This window comes from Pipistrellus kuhlii, unplaced genomic scaffold (genome assembly GCF_014108245.1).
Source record: "Pipistrellus kuhlii isolate mPipKuh1 unplaced genomic scaffold, mPipKuh1.p scaffold_m20_p_9, whole genome shotgun sequence".
Lineage (NCBI taxonomy): Eukaryota > Metazoa > Chordata > Mammalia > Chiroptera > Vespertilionidae > Pipistrellus > Pipistrellus kuhlii.
Genome location: NW_023425595.1, coordinates 33,523,902 through 33,540,419, shown reverse-complemented (window position 1 = coordinate 33,540,419; position 16,518 = coordinate 33,523,902). Strand labels below are relative to the sequence as shown.

Here is a 16,518-nt window from a genome sequence, read left to right as displayed (position 1 = left end):
ACCCTGTTTTACAGACAGAAAACAGATCCTCTGAAGGCACATTATTTGCCCAGGTTACTGGGAAAGACCAAATAAAGAAAGGAGTCTTATTAGAATCTCAGGCAATTATAGGTAGGAAGGATCTTAGAACTGATTTAGTGTCTCCTTAATTTTGTACAGGGGGATGCTGAGGCACAGAAAGGGGAAATGATAGACTTAAGATTACAATAGTAAGGAAATGGAAAAGGAAATGCACAAATTTCGTGCACCAGGCCTCTAGTTTAATCATAAAGAGCAGCATGCTTCCCATGGAACAAACTACCTTGCTGCACCATGCTGATTACGCCCCTAAGGGGAAAAACCACCTCAGATGGGTACAGTTGAAAGGGCTATTAAGGACTATAGGCCTGTCAACTATAAAGTCAATAGTTGTAACTCAGTAAATGATATCTGGTGTATGGGATGATGCTCTAACGAGCCGAGACACCCAGCCAGGGCTAATGAGTGGTATCTTTAAAAAGGTTCATCTAGACCTGCCTGCTCCACAGGGTTTCATGTTACCTCATCCCCCAGTGTCCATTTGAAACACCAGAATTAAAAAATTATTTTTAATTTTAAAAACTATTCCCAACTGCATCTCCAGGATCAATTTCCTCTCACCTTTGCCCAGAATGTTTCCCCTCCCTGCAAAGTGTCTGACTCTTCACCCCATACCCTTAATGTGAGCAAATCCTATTCATTTTTTAAGACTCAGCTCATGATCTTCCAGAAAGCCTACCCTGATTCCTCAGGCAAAGTTAGGCACTACTCCTCTGTGTTCCCACAGCCACCCCTTTATACACTACTATCATTTATCACATGTATTCAATTATTCGACAAATATTTACTGACCACTAGTGATGGGTCAGGTAAGGGTTATCATTAGGGATATGATAGTAATATAGCCATAGTATCTGCTCACTGAAGCTTGCAATCTATCAGGAAAGGCATACACAGAACAGATAATGTAAAGAGATGAATGTTTCAAGGGAGGATAATAGAGTGCTATGGAATTATAAAAAAGAGAAACTAATGCTATCATTATTATCACCACTTACAGGCTATTTGTACCAGACACTGTGCTAAGTATTTAAAATTTTATTATTTAATTTACTCCTCACAACAACATTGGGAAGTACTAGGTGTACCAGTAAACAATGGCGGATTTTGTAATCAAAGAAAACACGATATTTCAAGAAAAACGTTAAAAGTGCTTTATTCAAAGTAATGTTCTTCACTAGCTACAAATTTCCCCAATTTTGTGTACCAGGCCTCTGGTCCACACTAATAAAAGAGAAATATGCAAATTGGTCTACCTTCATGACACCCACCAGCCAATCAGGAGTGAGTATGCAAATCAACTCACCAAAGATGGTAGGTTAATTTGCATACACAGGTGCCAAGTGGCTGGGGGCGGTAAGCTTGTGTTGTCATCAGGGTGACCAACATAGGTGTTTCGCACCGCCCCAGTTGCTCCGGGCTTCTGGGCAGCATAGGAAGGCAGGAAGGCAGAAAGGCGGCTCTAGGCCAGAGCAAAGGCAGTGCCGGCAGCCAGGGGAAGGAAGGCCCATTCTTGCACGAATCTTCGTGCATCAGGCCTCTAGTATTATACAAATGGAGTTCTCTGCATCTCAAAAACTATGAAACATTTATGAGTTTCTCTGTTAATATTTGTTTTTATCAAGTAAAACTGATGGGAGAAAAATTTGAAGTTTAGAAAATTATATCCATTAACTTAATGCCTTTCTAAAGTGTAGATTACATTAATAGTAAACTTGAGAAGGGATTCAAGGATCTGAGGGCATATGGTGTGAAAGACATTGAGGTAATGTATGTGAAAGTACTTTGGAAATGGAATGGGATCATTACTATTATCACATCAAATATGAATCCATCTAAAACTCTGACACTGTTGTTATGCAGCAGAACAGGCAAGGCAGAAGGAGATTTCAGTGGGCTGGAGATCAGGATGCTCAATGGCACAGCTAAGTCAGGCCTTCATAGGAGTCTCTCTCTGTGCCTGGAAAATCCCTGGGAAACTCTTTTATGTTCTTTACAGCCCTGGTGTTTCCAGCTACCCCAGCAGTTGGATGTTCCTAGAGGAGCGTCTGTGCATTTCACATACTCACTGTAAGGATATAGGTGGCACTTAATAAATGTTTGTTGAACTGAACTCCATAACACCTCCACTGACCCTTTCAGGGAGACTTGCTTCTTTATCTTTGTTCTCTTGATACTTAATTCATTCTGCCTAGTAAAGTACTTACAATGTGTACTTAGTTACACTTTTGAGCACTATCTTTCCCAGCCCACTATCTATTTTTTTGTAGATAGAGACTGTGTCTCATTCACCTGTGAATCATCTGTGTTCAGCACAGACCCTGGCACATAGTAGATGCTCCATAATGGTTTTTCTTTTCAATGAGTTACAAGAGGTATACTTCAGGGAAAACATGGATGCCTGTTTAAAATAACTATTCCTAAGCCAACTAGAAGGATAGGCATGGGTTATAGGACTCTTAGCCAGTCCTATAACCCATCCCTAGCCATAGTCACTGGACTGGCAAAACCAATCTTTCTGTTCCCAGGAAGCTAGGCCTGTCAACCATAAAGTGATTCTGAGCTGCTGGTGTTTCCAGGACTGATGCCACACTTCCTCTCAGAGCTAATCTATCTGAGGTGCTAAACAAAATAAACAGGCGTCAGAAATGGCAGATAGCTCCTCTATGTCAACAGTAAAAATAATATTCATTAAGGTTCCCAGAGAAAAGGTATCTGGGGTCCTAGGGGCTATCCTAGGGGTGTCGAACTCAATCAGAGAAGGGGCCAAAATCTAAAATCCAGCCTAAATCGCGGGCCGAATGGTTTACTGAACAGTCATAAACTGTCATTGTGATGGAAACGCAGCGGAGTGCAGTGATGACAGCGCGGTGCGGGCCACATTGCAAGGCCTGGCGGGACGGATTTGGCCCGCGGGCCTTGTGTTTGACACATGTGGGCTATCCTATGGAAAGGAAGTAAGTTACCTATGTTACAAAAGATACACCAGGGCCAGAAGATAGAATATACAACAACTACAAATTAATAGCAATTTATATTGCCTGTTTGACCTTCCCACACCTTCCTCTTGACAATTCTCTGATTCTTGGGCTGCTGTTGCCCCAAGATTGAAGGCAGGATAACAGCTGAGGGCAAGTATGTAAGTGGTCTTGGGAGAAATGACCTAGCACTATATAAACATGAATAACTATATTATTTTTTATTTCTGTCAAATAAAAATCACTCCAAACACTCTAAAGCATTTACATGCAACAGAATAATGAAGGCCTTTAAGAGAATAATGAGGTTTGCAGATATGCTCTAAAATGTGATCTCTCACTGCCTTGAGTCAAGCTGGGACTTACAAATGAAAATAAAAAAGTATCATTCCATAAAGGGGAAGGAGCATGTGCAAAGGCACAGAGGCCTGAGGCAGCATGGGGGCGTGAGAAATGTGCCTGAAGCACAGGTTGCAAGAAGGAAAATCACTGAGGAGGAGGTTGGGTTCAGGCTATGAGACTTGGAACCCCATTGTTTGCTGTCGTCTCCCATGTTATCCCCCAAGAAGAAGCCTCATTTTCATCTCCCCTATCACTTACTCCTCAGAGAAGCAACAAGGACTAGGGCACAGGGTGGAGGGATGAGAACCAACCAGGCCACGAAAGAAAAAAGGAGGTAAAACTAGTATTTCCCAGGAAAGCTGAAATGAGGTAGGTGTGCATTTTTCTTCCCAAGGTTCCGGGGTCTTCAGACTGAGTGCGGGACCTTTGGAAGAAGGAGTGAAGAGATTATACCAGCAGAAATGGGACAAGGGCTAGGCACTTTGTGCATGAGAATTAATTCCCATCCCAGGGATGTGGGGCTCAAAAGATTAGAGGGCCCAGCCTGAGACCCAGCGAGGAAAAAACATATTTGTTTTTCCTAGGTTCTAGACTTAAGGAGAGAAGGGGGCCACAAAGATGCCTTAGAGCTTTCCCAGTCCAGTGCCCTAATGGGGTAAAGGAGCTGGAACTTGGGACAGAGCCTCTGCAAGATGAGAGCTTTCACTGTGCTGTCCTATGCAGGAAGTGAGCCTGCAGCAGCTTCCACCACTATCCAGCACTACTGTGCCAGCCACCCCAGACAATGAATGACATCAGAGAAAAGCCTAAACTGCAAATAAAGGGAGCAGAACTCCCTTCAAGCAACCAAGGTCATCTGGGACCAGCCGTTTGCAGATAGTGGGTTGTGTGTGCCAGCTCTGATTTCTAAGCCTCAGGGCAGCTTCAATAACCACATTTCAGTTTAGCTCAATCAATATTTACTGCCCTCTATTTGATGCCAGATACTGTGTTGGACACTGAGGATACAGAAGAAATAAGGCACCTCTACCCTATAGAGCTCACCATCCAGAAGATGGTTAAGCAGATGGTTAAAACAGAGCATTAGGTCCTAGGACAGAGGAAGGACAGGACTCTGGAAGCTCATGGCAGGACAAGTAGCCCAGTGCAGGGAATCCAGGAAGGTTTCTAGGAAGGGAAGATCCATTTTTTCCATCCTCACCCTGCTTCTCACTGAGATTTAAAGGTTGAGGATGTATTAACCAAGTGAAAAAGGGGAGAGAACAGCATGTGAGGCCTTAAAACGGTATGGTGATTTGGATGAAAAGGGAGAGGCCCTATACAGTTAAAGCATGGTCTCCATGAGATAGCATAAGGAGCTAGAGAGAAAGATGGGGACAGATAGCATTAAATATGACATTAAACTTCCTTTTATACCAAGCTAAGGAGTGTGTTGGAGAATGACATATGCAGAAAATTAAGATGAAAGATCCCAAAACATTAAAAACACCCTTCTCTGCCCCCCAAAAAACAAAACAAAACCAATTTCATTTCCTGACAACTATGCTAAGGTGTCACAACTCAGAAGGGGTGTAAATCACACTTCTGATTTTTAATAGCACTTTACTTATTTTTAGAGAGAGAGGGAGAAACATTGATTTGTTGTTCCAATTATTTATGCATTCATTGGCTAATTCTGTAATGATATACCAAGGTTGTGAGTTTGATTCCCCTTCAGGGCACATACAAGAATTAGCCCTATTCTTTCTAGCTCCAATACTAGTCTACCTATGCAGATCTGATCTTTGCGTGTTTGCAAAAGCTGCACACTCTTCTGAAGGACCCCAGCCCCTTTACCTCTTGTGCTTGAATTAAGTGCTTGTATCTTCCAATGCCATGGGTGGGCCTTGACCTATAGTGCCGGCTAGTACTCAGCAGAATGCCACCTAAAAGAGAGAAAATAAGACTGGGGCTATTTGCTTTAAAGAACCAGAGCTATTTTATTATCCTAGTCTAACTCTCAGTTTTCCCCATTGGACTATATCCAGTCCCCACTACCTATCTTTCTTTGAAAAATTCTCTCCTGCTAGAGCCACTGATGGTATCGGGACAAAGAAAATTCTCACAGGTTGTCATTTCCTCTTGTCCCTCAACAGGCAATAATTCTTTTGAAGTTTTCTACAGATTGTAGAGAAAGTGACAGGTAGCAAATATAACCAGGTACAAAAGCAATCAGAGATTTCCACAAAGTTTTTAAAATCATCTAGTTTTAGACACTCAGTGTGTACTGGGCAAGGATGATGGGAAAGCAGATACTTATCTTATGGTGTACAAAATACTTTAATGGAGATGAGTGCAAGGTAGGGAGTGCCCAGCGAGATAAATAACTAATTCTGCTTTGGGGACAGCAGTGGGGAAGGGTGCAGGGGAATAGGTTCAGAAGATTTAAAAGCTGAATCCTTGGAAGAAGAGTAAGAGTTTAATCACGCGAGGAAGAAGGAGGTATTCTTGGGAGAGGTTCCCTAAGAGCACTGAAAATAACTGAGGTGTATTCTTAGCCGCTGTCCCAATTCTGTCTCTCGGAATCTAAGACATTTGACCCTTTGAGTCTTCTAGTTCCAACTCTGCAAACTGGGACCCCACCCAAGAAGCTGATATCCAAATCCTCAGACCAGAGCCTTGCAATTTAATCTTATCCAACAAGATTTCATCATGACCTCGAAAAAGCACTGAATTCTTCAAAGCATGTTCATTCACTTAATAAATATTTATTATTTCCCATTAGGGTAACCAGTGACAATTATATCACGTGAATGGCACACAGTAGAGTTATGCAGTGTGTAATCAACCCTATATCTATGGCAGGACTATTGGTATCACGCAGTGCCTTAGAAACTGGGGCTATAACAATAGACAAAGACACACTCCTGCAATAGAGAACCTATCATCTAGTGGGGAAATGCAGTAAGACCAATGCAGGGCCATACGTAGGATGGTCACTGAGGCTAGACTTGAGGTGTTGGGAAAGAATTGTTAGAGCAGGTGGCTTTTAAGTAAAACTTGAAGGATGACTATGAGTTAGTGAGGAAAGAACATAGTATGGAGAAGGGAAGAGCCAGAGAGAATTTCAAGGCAGAATAGGAGGACCAGGTTGGCAAGAGAGTTTACGGAAAAAGACATACTTATGATGTACCAGGCATTGTGCTGAGAGGTGGGGACATAAAAGTAGACAAGGCTGCCCTAGCCGGTTTGACTCAGTGAATAGAGCATGGACCTGCAGACTAAAGGGTCCCAGGTTCAATTCTGGTCAAGAGCATGTACCTTGGTTACAGGCTCACTTCCTGGCCCCAGTGGGGCATGCACGGAAGGCAACCAATTGATGTATCTCTTTCACACTGATGTTTCTCTCTCTATCTTCTCCCTCCTTCCATCCTCTCTAAAAATCAATGGGGAAAAAATATCTTCAGTCCCCCTGGTTTGGCTCAGTGGACAGAGCGAGCGTCAGCCTGCTGATTGAAGGGTCCCAGCTTCGATGCTGGTCAAGGGCACATTCCTGGGTTGTGGGTTCGGTCCCCAGTTGGGAGCATGCAGGAAGCAGCCAATCAATGATTCTCATCATTGATGTTTCTATCTCTCTATCCCTCTCCCCTCCTCTCTGAAATCAATAAAAATATATTTTTTTAAATACCTTCGGGGGAGGATTAACAATAGCAAAAGAGTAGACAAGGCCAACAAAACTCCACTTATGGAGCTGATAGTCTCGAGGGAGGAAGATATCTTTAATGGAATAGTCACAAAATAAATATAAAATTCCAAATTGAGATAAATAATAAAAAGAAAAAGCACAGAGGGCTATGGCAATACAATCGGAGGATCTATTTTAGATTGGAGCATCAGAGAAGGCCTTTCTGAAAAAATGACATGTGAACTGAGACCAGAATTCAGAGGGAAAAATTAATAGTGGTTATCCCCAGGGAGAGGAAGTGGCTAGAAAGCAGAAGGAGAGGGACATTTGCTGTATATTTTATAGTCTTTTGTAGCTTTTATCGATAAAACTTGTACCACGCACATGTATTACCTATTCAAAACATAAATAAAATAAACTGAGACCTGAAAGGTAAGTAAGAGTTTATTAAGTGAAAAGATAGAGGATGAATGTTCAGGCAGAGGAAACAGCACGTGCAAAGGCTCCAACGTGGGGCGCAGCTTTGGTTTTCAGTGTGGCTGACGCGGAGTGAGAGGGGCATGAGAGCATCCGAGACCAGAGCAATGGGTCAGAATACCACACTGGGCCTTGTTAAGGGTTTGGATTTCAGACTGAACAGCCATAAGCAGGGAAATTATATGTCTGATGTGTTTTTATTTTATTTATTTATTTATTTATTTATTTTTTAATATAGTTTATTGATTTTGTACAGAGAGGAAGGGAGAGAGATACAGAGTTAGAAACATCGATGAGGGAGAGTCATCGATCAGCTGCCTCTTGCACCCCCCCCCACTGGGGATATGCCCGCAACCAAGGTACATGCCCCTGACCGGAATCGAACCCGGGACCCTTCAGTCCCCAAGCCGACGCTCTATCCATTGAGCCAAACCGGTCTTGGCTGTTTTAAAAATACCACTTTGGTCGTGTGGAAAAGGGAGTAGGGAGAGGGAGTGTGGATGAAAGGGATAGGAGATTCAAATGGTAGCCTTGGCTAAGTTATTGTTGGTGATCTCAAAATATCCCCCTCTCTATTCTATCCTTAGAGCTTACTAATTAATCTTTCTAAAACACAGACCTAATTACGTTATTCTCTTTCATTAATTCAACCATTTACTCATTTCACACACACAATTTTTTAAAAAAGTATTTACTATGTGCAAAGCACTACAGGGGTGGGCAAAAGTAAGTTTACAGTCCTGAGAACCAACTGTAAACCTACACTTTCTGAGCACATACTATTTGCCAGGTCCATCAGGGACATGCAGTCTATTGAATGGAGAGAATGCCCTGTAATTAATTCTTGGCTGGGGCTACCCCAGTTATTCCTCCTGCATAGCCCTGCTAAATATGGAGAAATAATTAAGTGAGTTTAGTAAACAAGGATATTGAAGAACAGTTGGCTCTGGCATATATACAGGAAGGGGTGTGAGGTGGGAGGAGTCAATACATGATTACCAGTAATTGTGCTAACTGAAAGGTTTTCAAAGCCTCCTTTTGAAACCCTGGGGTTTTGTTTTCTTCAGTGGAAAGAGTTGCCTTTTCTCTCAGGAGGCTGCAATGTTAATGTGACAGCAGGAAACCCAGATTAATGACATGAAGCAGCGGGCTGGTAGGGACGGGTTCAGTTGAACTTATCAAAATCAGAGGCTTTCAAACTTGTAAATTTTATAATTAAAACAACTGGCTAATTAAGCAGTTTAACCACTGGTAATTTGACCCAAGCATTTCATTTAAGGAGGAAAATGGTTAATTTACCAGTAGTTTTATTCAGCTTCATAATTAACCAGCTGCTCTAAATATAGGAATTGCCCCAAACTACATTTGAAAATGCCTCCTGACAAGGAATTCCAGTAGATGAGAGGCCGTGCAAGCATCTGTGGCACTTTTACCTGAGAAATGTAATCATCTCAAAATTCACTTTCAGTCCTGCTTTTTGAAACCATGGAAGGGTTTTGAGTTTCTGTGTACTTAAAAATGGTGACGGGCATCTGAGTTTTCTTTTTTACTTACACAAAAGGTTTAATACTACTTTTGGTTGCCATGAAACAACACTATCCTGGTTTTCTCCCGTTTTCAATCCTATTTGCCATCTATTGCACTCTCTACCCAATTTTTTAATGTCGAAGTTCCCCAGGTGCCTGATCCTTGGACCTCTTCTCTATTTGTTCTTCTCAGGTGGTGGACACTATGATGACTTCCAAATTTACAGTTTCAATCCAAACCTATATTTACACTCAAAATCAATGTATCCAAATGGGCTACTAATATATCCTCCTCACAAGCACTCAATTCAACATGTTCAAAATCCGGCTCAGAATCTTCCCCTCCAAACTGTTTCTCTTAAGGCAATACATTCAAAATAATTACATAGATTATTTATTTATTTATTTATTTATTTATTATTTCGTGCACTAAGGGGGGAGGGTGCAGTCCCTCAGCCCGGCCTGTGCCCTCTCGTAGTCCGGGACCCCTTCAGGGATGTCCCACTGCCGGGAAGGAGGCCTAAGCTGGCAGTCAGACATCTCTCTCATAATCTGGGAACCCTTGCTCCTTATGCCCGACTGCTCAATGCTCCTTACCACTCGGCTCACTGCCATGGAGGCGGGAGAGGCTTCCACCACCACCGCTGCACTCACCAGCCATGAGCCCAGCTTTTGGCTGAGTGGCACTCCCCCTGTGGGAACACACTGACTACCAGGGGACAACTCCTACTGTCATTCCTTTGCTCAGATACTCTTTAGAAAAATGACAGATTTCATTGAAATACAACAATTGCTTTGAAATTTCTCATATAATAGACAAAGCAAAAGTGGTTAATAATTAGATTGAAAGAGATTAAAATTTACTGAGTTAATAATTAGATTGAAAGAGATTAAAATTTACTGAGTTAATCAGATTGAATAGATACCCATTACAAAGAACTAAAAGAAAAGCCCTAACCTGGCAGATGATAGACATGAAAAATAAGTCTGGAATAGTAACACTATTCCTATCTAATAAAGAGGGAATATGCTAATTGACTGCCCTGCCCTCAAACATGGCGGTGCCACAGCCAATAAGGAGGGAATATGCTAATTGAATCTCCTCCCTCAAAGATGGTGGCATTCTCAGTTCCCTCAACTCCCCAGGGCTGGCCTGAGGTGCAGGCAAGCCTTGGATGGCGGCTGCCCAGGCGCCAAGGGCTGCCTGAGGCTCAGGTAACCAGGACTGGCAAAGGTTTATGCTGCCAGCAGTGGCAGCAGCAGAGGTGAGATGGGGCGTTGTCTTCCCCTGATCACCGGGTCACCTCCTGCCCCTGAGGGCTTCCAGGCTGTGAGAGGGGGCAGGCTGGGCTGAGGACCCCCTTCAGTGCATGAATTTTCATGCACCGGGCCTCTAGTAATAGAAATAATATCAGCCGGGACCGGTTTGGCTCAATGGATAGAGCATCGGCTTGGGGACTGAAGGGTCCTGGGTTCGATTCCGGTCAAGGGCATGTGCCTTGGTTGCGGGCATATCCCCAGTAGGGGGTGTGCAAGAGGCAGCTGATCGATGACTCTCTCTCATCAATGTTTCTAACTCTGTATCTCTCTCCCTTCCTCTCTGTATAAAATCAATAAAATATATTTTTTTTAAAAAAGAAATAATAACAAAAACATCTAACTTTTTGAGCACTTTATGTGTTTTACCTCACTAAATCTTCAAATAATTCACTGTAGTTAGTACTATAATATAATTATCCCCAACTTTAACCCTTTGCACTCTGAACCATTCTGGACATTGGCTACCAGCTACTTGACGCTACTTTGCGGCGGACACGTGCGTTGAATTAACTCAATTCCCCGTAATCACTAATAAACTGCAATGTCCCCCCTGAGAGGGGACATCCGAGTGATATGCTAGAATTCCGATGTCCCTGAGAGGGGACAGTGGAGTGCAAAGGGTTAAATTTTTATTTATTGAATGATTCTAGAGATCGAAGAAGAGAGAGGGAAGGAGAGGGTGGTGGGGAGAAAGACACACACATTGATTTGTTGTTCCACTTATTTATGCATTCATTGGTGGACTCCCATTTGTCCCCCTGAACAAGGACTGAACCAACAACCCTGGTGCATTGGGACAATGCTCCAACCAACTAAGTTACCTGGCCACGGCCTAATTATCCCCATTTTTTGAAAGTGAGGAAACGAAGTAATGGGAAAGTAGCCAAAGGTCACACAATAAATATGAGTTAGTGTTGGAATCTAAACAAACAGTAGAGCTCTTGCTCCTAACCATTTATTTTTGTTCTTGTCCACTATCCTATTCCAGGGGAGGGCTTGGATTTGGGCCCAGCCACTCTACTCAAAGATATGTTAGGCATCCTTCTAGAAAAATTATTAGAGTGTTAGAGAGTCACTTAAAGTGAGCAGACTACACCAGGAAAAAAATGCTTACCTGCAGAACAAATGGGATTCTCTCCTGAAATTTTGAACCTAAAAAGAGAGAGTATGTTGAATACAATTAGATACCCACTATTTATTTGCAGTTATCAAACTTGTATTCTACTCATTAAGGATAAGTCAATGCAGAATATTTCCTCCTTTTCTCTTTTCCACAAATATTATTAAGTACCTACTATGTGCCAGCCAATGTGCTTAGGTCTTGAGGATACAAAAATACAAAGTAAATGTCTCTACCTATGGTCTATTTGGGAGAGAGATATTGTATGTAAACAAACGTGAACCACAGTGTAGAACTGATCCAGAACAAAAACATGTACCAGACTGAGGGGACACAAAGGAAAGTGTGATCATTCCCAGCAGGGAGGTGAAACTATTTGAGCTGAGCTTTAAAAATTAACTGTTCTGGATTATTTACCCTAACAGGTAAAGCATTCTAAGCAGGGGGATAACAGTGGTGTGTTTAGGGAACAACAAGCAGCTGGATGTAAGTGGAATTTAAGCTGCAGGAAAGGGAACAGAGTGAGAGAGGTAACAGGGAGCCGGGTTATAAAGAACCTTATATGTTGTTCTAAGGAGTTTGGTCTTTATTCTGTGTAGGCAGTGGGAAGCTCCTGGCAGAGTTTAAGCACAGGAGTGATATGATCAAGATTAAGTTTTTTTGGGGGGGATCAATGGGGATTAAAGAAGACATATGTAAAACTTTACCAGGCGTCCTCAAACTTTTTAAAGTGGGGGCCAGATCACGGTCCCTCAGAGAGCTGGAGGGCCGGACTATATGAACTACTAATTCCTACTGTAACACCTCGGCTGCGCTCACTGCCCAAAAAACCTGGCGGGCTGGATCAGACTCCTCTGCGGGCCGCATGTGGCCCGCGGGCCGTAGTTTGAAGACGCCTGCTTTAGACAATAAAAAAATGCATTAGAGGTAAAATAATAATAATAATAATAAAGTTTTGGAAAGTTAACCTTGGCAGCAGGTGAGAAATGAATGGGAAGCGGTGAGACTGAGGCAAGAGAATCAGTGAGGTGGCTCTTACGATAGCCTTGCATTATGAGAACAAGCTCAGGGATGATGGAGAGGAAGGGACAGCAATGAGAGCTGGACTGGATACAGAAGCCAGTGAATGTGGAGGAGAATAAAATGGTTCTGTTTGGCCCTGGCCAGCGGCCCCGTTGGTTGGAGTGTCATCCTGTTCACCGAAAGTTGCAGGTTTGATCTCTGGTCAGGGCACAACGGGAGGCAACCCATCAGTGTTTCTCTCTCTCACATCAATGTTGTTTCTGTCTCTCTCTCTCCCACTTTCTCTCTCTAAAATCAGTAACAACAACAATAATAATAATAAAGTAAATAATTTAAAATAATTGTTTGGTTGACTAGGTAATCAGAGTATTTTAATTCAGTATCCTGCAAAGCTTTGATACTAAATTGTGGGACAAGTTAGAGACAAGATCTGTGATTAAATGCTGATTCCACCATTTCCAGACTGTGACCTTAGGCAAGTTGTTTTGTGTCTCTGTAACACTGTTATCTCATCTCATGGGACTGAAAATGTATCTTAAACTCTCTGAGCCAGTTTCCTCTTCTTTATTTTAAATTTATTTGATTTTGGAGAGAGAGAAAAAGGGAGGGAGAGAGAGAGAGAGAGAGAGAGAGAGAGAGAGAGAGAGAGAGAGAGAGAGAGAGAAGAGGGGAGTGGGGAGACAGAGAGAGAAAGAGAAACATCAGTGTCAGAGAGACAGAGTGATTGGCCACCTCCTGCACACACCCTCACCTAGGGCTGGATCGGGCCTGCAGCCCAGGTACATGCCTTGATCAGGAATCGAACCCAGATCCTTCAGTCCTCAGACTGATGCTCTCAACACTGAACAACACTGTCCAGAACCATTCATAGATTCTTGTATGTGCCCTGACTGGAGATTGAACCCAAAACATTGGCATACTGGGATGACACTAACCAACTGAGCTACCTGGCCAGGGCCAGATACCTCTTTTGTAAAATAACAATATTTATATATTTGTCATGTAGTGTTTTTTGTTATGAGAGAACATGTAAAATGCCTAGCATGGTGCAATACTAAATGCATATTAAATAATTGACTGATTAATAGAAAAATAGATTAAGATGGAAAGGGAATAAGAGGAAAAGGCTTCAATAAATGTAAGGGATTAAAGAAATCATCCAGGCTCATGTGGTCCAGGAAGATATTCAAGTCATTGTTTTGCATCATGTGACTGCCACACATAAGACATTCAGTGGATATCTGAAGAATAGAGAAATAAACTGCTAAATGCTCTTCATTATCATCTGGAGAAAAAACAACGGGGAGGTAGCATACTGTGTATACAGAAGAGTGAAAAAACAACTTGGGTTTGAATCTTAACTCCAACTCATATTAGCTGTGTCATCTTTGAGCAATGATCTACCATTTTGAACCTCAGTTATTTATGCATAAAATTGTAAAAATATCACCTGTCTCACCAGATAATTATGAAGAACTATTAATTCATTAAACAAATATTTATTAAATGCCTACTATGTGTCAGACAACATTCTAGATCTTTGGGATATAGCAGTAAACAAAACTAGCAAGTCTTTATCTATATGATGATTATATTCTAATGGGCAGGGTGAGGAAGACAGATAATTTAAATAAATATACACATATATATATAAAATGTGTCAGGAGGTGATACCTGCTATGAAAAAGAAAGCAAGGTAAGGGGATAGAGATTGATGGGAGGTTTAGTTAGGGAAGGCCTCCCTGATGAGATAACATTTGGGCACAGACCTGAATAAAGTCAGAGGACAAACCACATGGCTATCTGAGGGGAGAATGTGCAAAGATCCTAAGATGGGAGAGTTCTTAGGTCAAGGAATAGAAAGGGAGCCAGTGAGTAACTAGTAGAATACAATGAGGGAACAGATTAGATAAAGTCCTACCATTGTGAGCCATGGTAGACTACAGAACTTATTTTGACTAAGATGGGGAAGTCTGAGAGAGAAGTATCATGAGTTAACTTGATTTTAAAAGAATCACTCTGATTTTAGTGTGAAGGATAGAAGACAAAAGTGAAGGCAGAGAGACCACTTAGAAGGCAGCATAATTGTAGTTAAAAAGATAAGGAGCTGGTCCCTAGTAGTTTAGCAAAACAGAAAGCTTGAGACCTGAAATTGGTTTAACTCTATAATATTTCAAAAGTTGAGCCAAAGGATTTGTTAAAGAATTGGATGTAGAGTGAGAGAAATAACAATGTCAAGGATCACTCCAAGGATTCTGGCCTAATGGAGTTGTCACTCACTGAGAATGGACAAAGAGGAAGATGGCATGCCCTAGCTGGTTTGGCTCACTGGATAGAGCGTCAGCCTGCAGACTGAAGAGTCCCAGGTTCGATTCCAGTCAAGGGCATATGCCTAGGTTATGGGCTCAACCTCTAGAAGGGGGCAGCAGGAGGCAGCTGATGAATGATGTTTCTATCTCTCATCGATGTTTCTATCTCTCTCATCGATGTTTCTATCTCTCTCTCCCTCTCCTTCTCTGAAATACAAAAAAAAGGCAAGGTGGCAGAGGTGTTCATGCTCAAGATGCTTAGTAGACATGCAAATGGAGATAATGAAAGAAAAATGCGGTGTTAACTACCTGGCAGAATGCAAATGTTACTAACTATATTTAACTATTATTATTAATATCCTTACCTTAAGAGAGGAAAGGCTTTCTTAAAAATGATATCATTCTTCAAACACAGCACCTACAGCAAAATAGCCATGTTAGGACAGTCTTAAGCACTGATAAACTTCCAAGTATCTCTTCACAAAGAGGCTAGAACTCATAGAACACAAACTAAAAGAACCCCAAGTCTCCTGTCAGGCAAAGAAGCTGTCCTATAGTTAATATTAAATATACAGGCAGCCGAAGCCGGTTTGGCTCAGTGGTAGAGCGTCGTTCTGCGGACTGAAAGGTCCCAGGTTCGATTCCGGTCAAGGACATGGACATTGGTTGCGGGCAGATCCCCGGTAGGGGGTGTGCAAGAGGCAGCTGGCCAGTGTTTCTCTCTCATAAACGTTTCTAGCTCTCTATCTCTCTCCCTTCCTCTCTGTTAAAAATCAATAAAATATATTTAAAAAATAAAATAAAATAAATATACAGGCAAACCAAGGTCATCTTTTTTTTCTTTTTTATTTCAGCCCCTACAGAAAAATGTTCAAAAAACAGAAGCCCCCCCCCCCCTTCCATGCTGTCCCCTGAGGGGCACTTTTTGTTTTTTAAAGAAAAAACCTTATTTCCCCTAATTTGATCTATTTTTCTAATATCAATCAACAACTCTGATGCTTCTGCCAAGCACAAGCACCAGGCAACAGACTTTCTTAACTTCTTCCCTAATTCTCAAAACACTTGAAAGCAATTTTACAGGTGAGGTAACTAAGACCCACTGAGGTTATAGCCCAAGATATTAGATCTAATAAGTAGCGAAGAGGACTGTTTTACTCCAAAGGCTATGCCTCTATTACAGCACACAATTTCCCTCAATAGTAACAATAGTGATACCAGCATGAACAAAACAACAATGAAAGGAGGCAGTAGAAATGGAAGCTTTTCTCCCTGAGACGCCCCCACCCCCAGTTATTTCAATCTCTGTCCTACCGGGCACCCACTCAAAAGATCATAGTACAGCTTTACTAAGGGAGTATTTAACATAGAGGAAGTCTTTTTATAAAGTAACTAGAAAATAAATATTAAATGTCCTTAAGATACATAAAGATAAAATCTGCCACTTCACCCATCCTAAACTGGGGACTCCTGTTGGGGGTTGGTGGCAGCAAAACCTTTAGTCAACAGTACCTTGGTTTAGTGCTTCCCTCTGAAGTTATAACAAATGACTCTAAAGTTCCTCCAGTCCCAAGATCTATCAACCATCACCACAAGCAGAACAGAAATCCAGTGAACAGAATACATTCTTAAATGGGTCACTTCATACAGAGGAAGTATTGGATGGGAAGGAAGATCTAGATGA

The 16,518-nt window shown here is 41.9% G+C and overlaps 1 protein-coding gene across 2 annotated transcripts in view; it reads right to left on the bottom strand.

Annotated features, from left to right (window-relative positions):
* MRPL48 (mitochondrial ribosomal protein L48) overlaps window positions 1–16,518 on the bottom strand; it is a 38,852-nt gene that overhangs the window by 16,233 nt on the left and 6,101 nt on the right. For both annotated transcript variants that reach the window (XM_036426662.2, XM_045578117.1), the window contains exons 2-4: window positions 15,203–15,255; window positions 11,500–11,537; window positions 5,235–5,323 (exon numbers count right to left, since the gene is read on the bottom strand). In XM_036426662.2, the coding sequence (XP_036282555.1) occupies window positions 5,235–5,323; window positions 11,500–11,537; window positions 15,203–15,255 (180 nt within the window). The remainder of the gene's footprint in view (window positions 1–5,234; window positions 5,324–11,499; window positions 11,538–15,202; window positions 15,256–16,518) is intronic.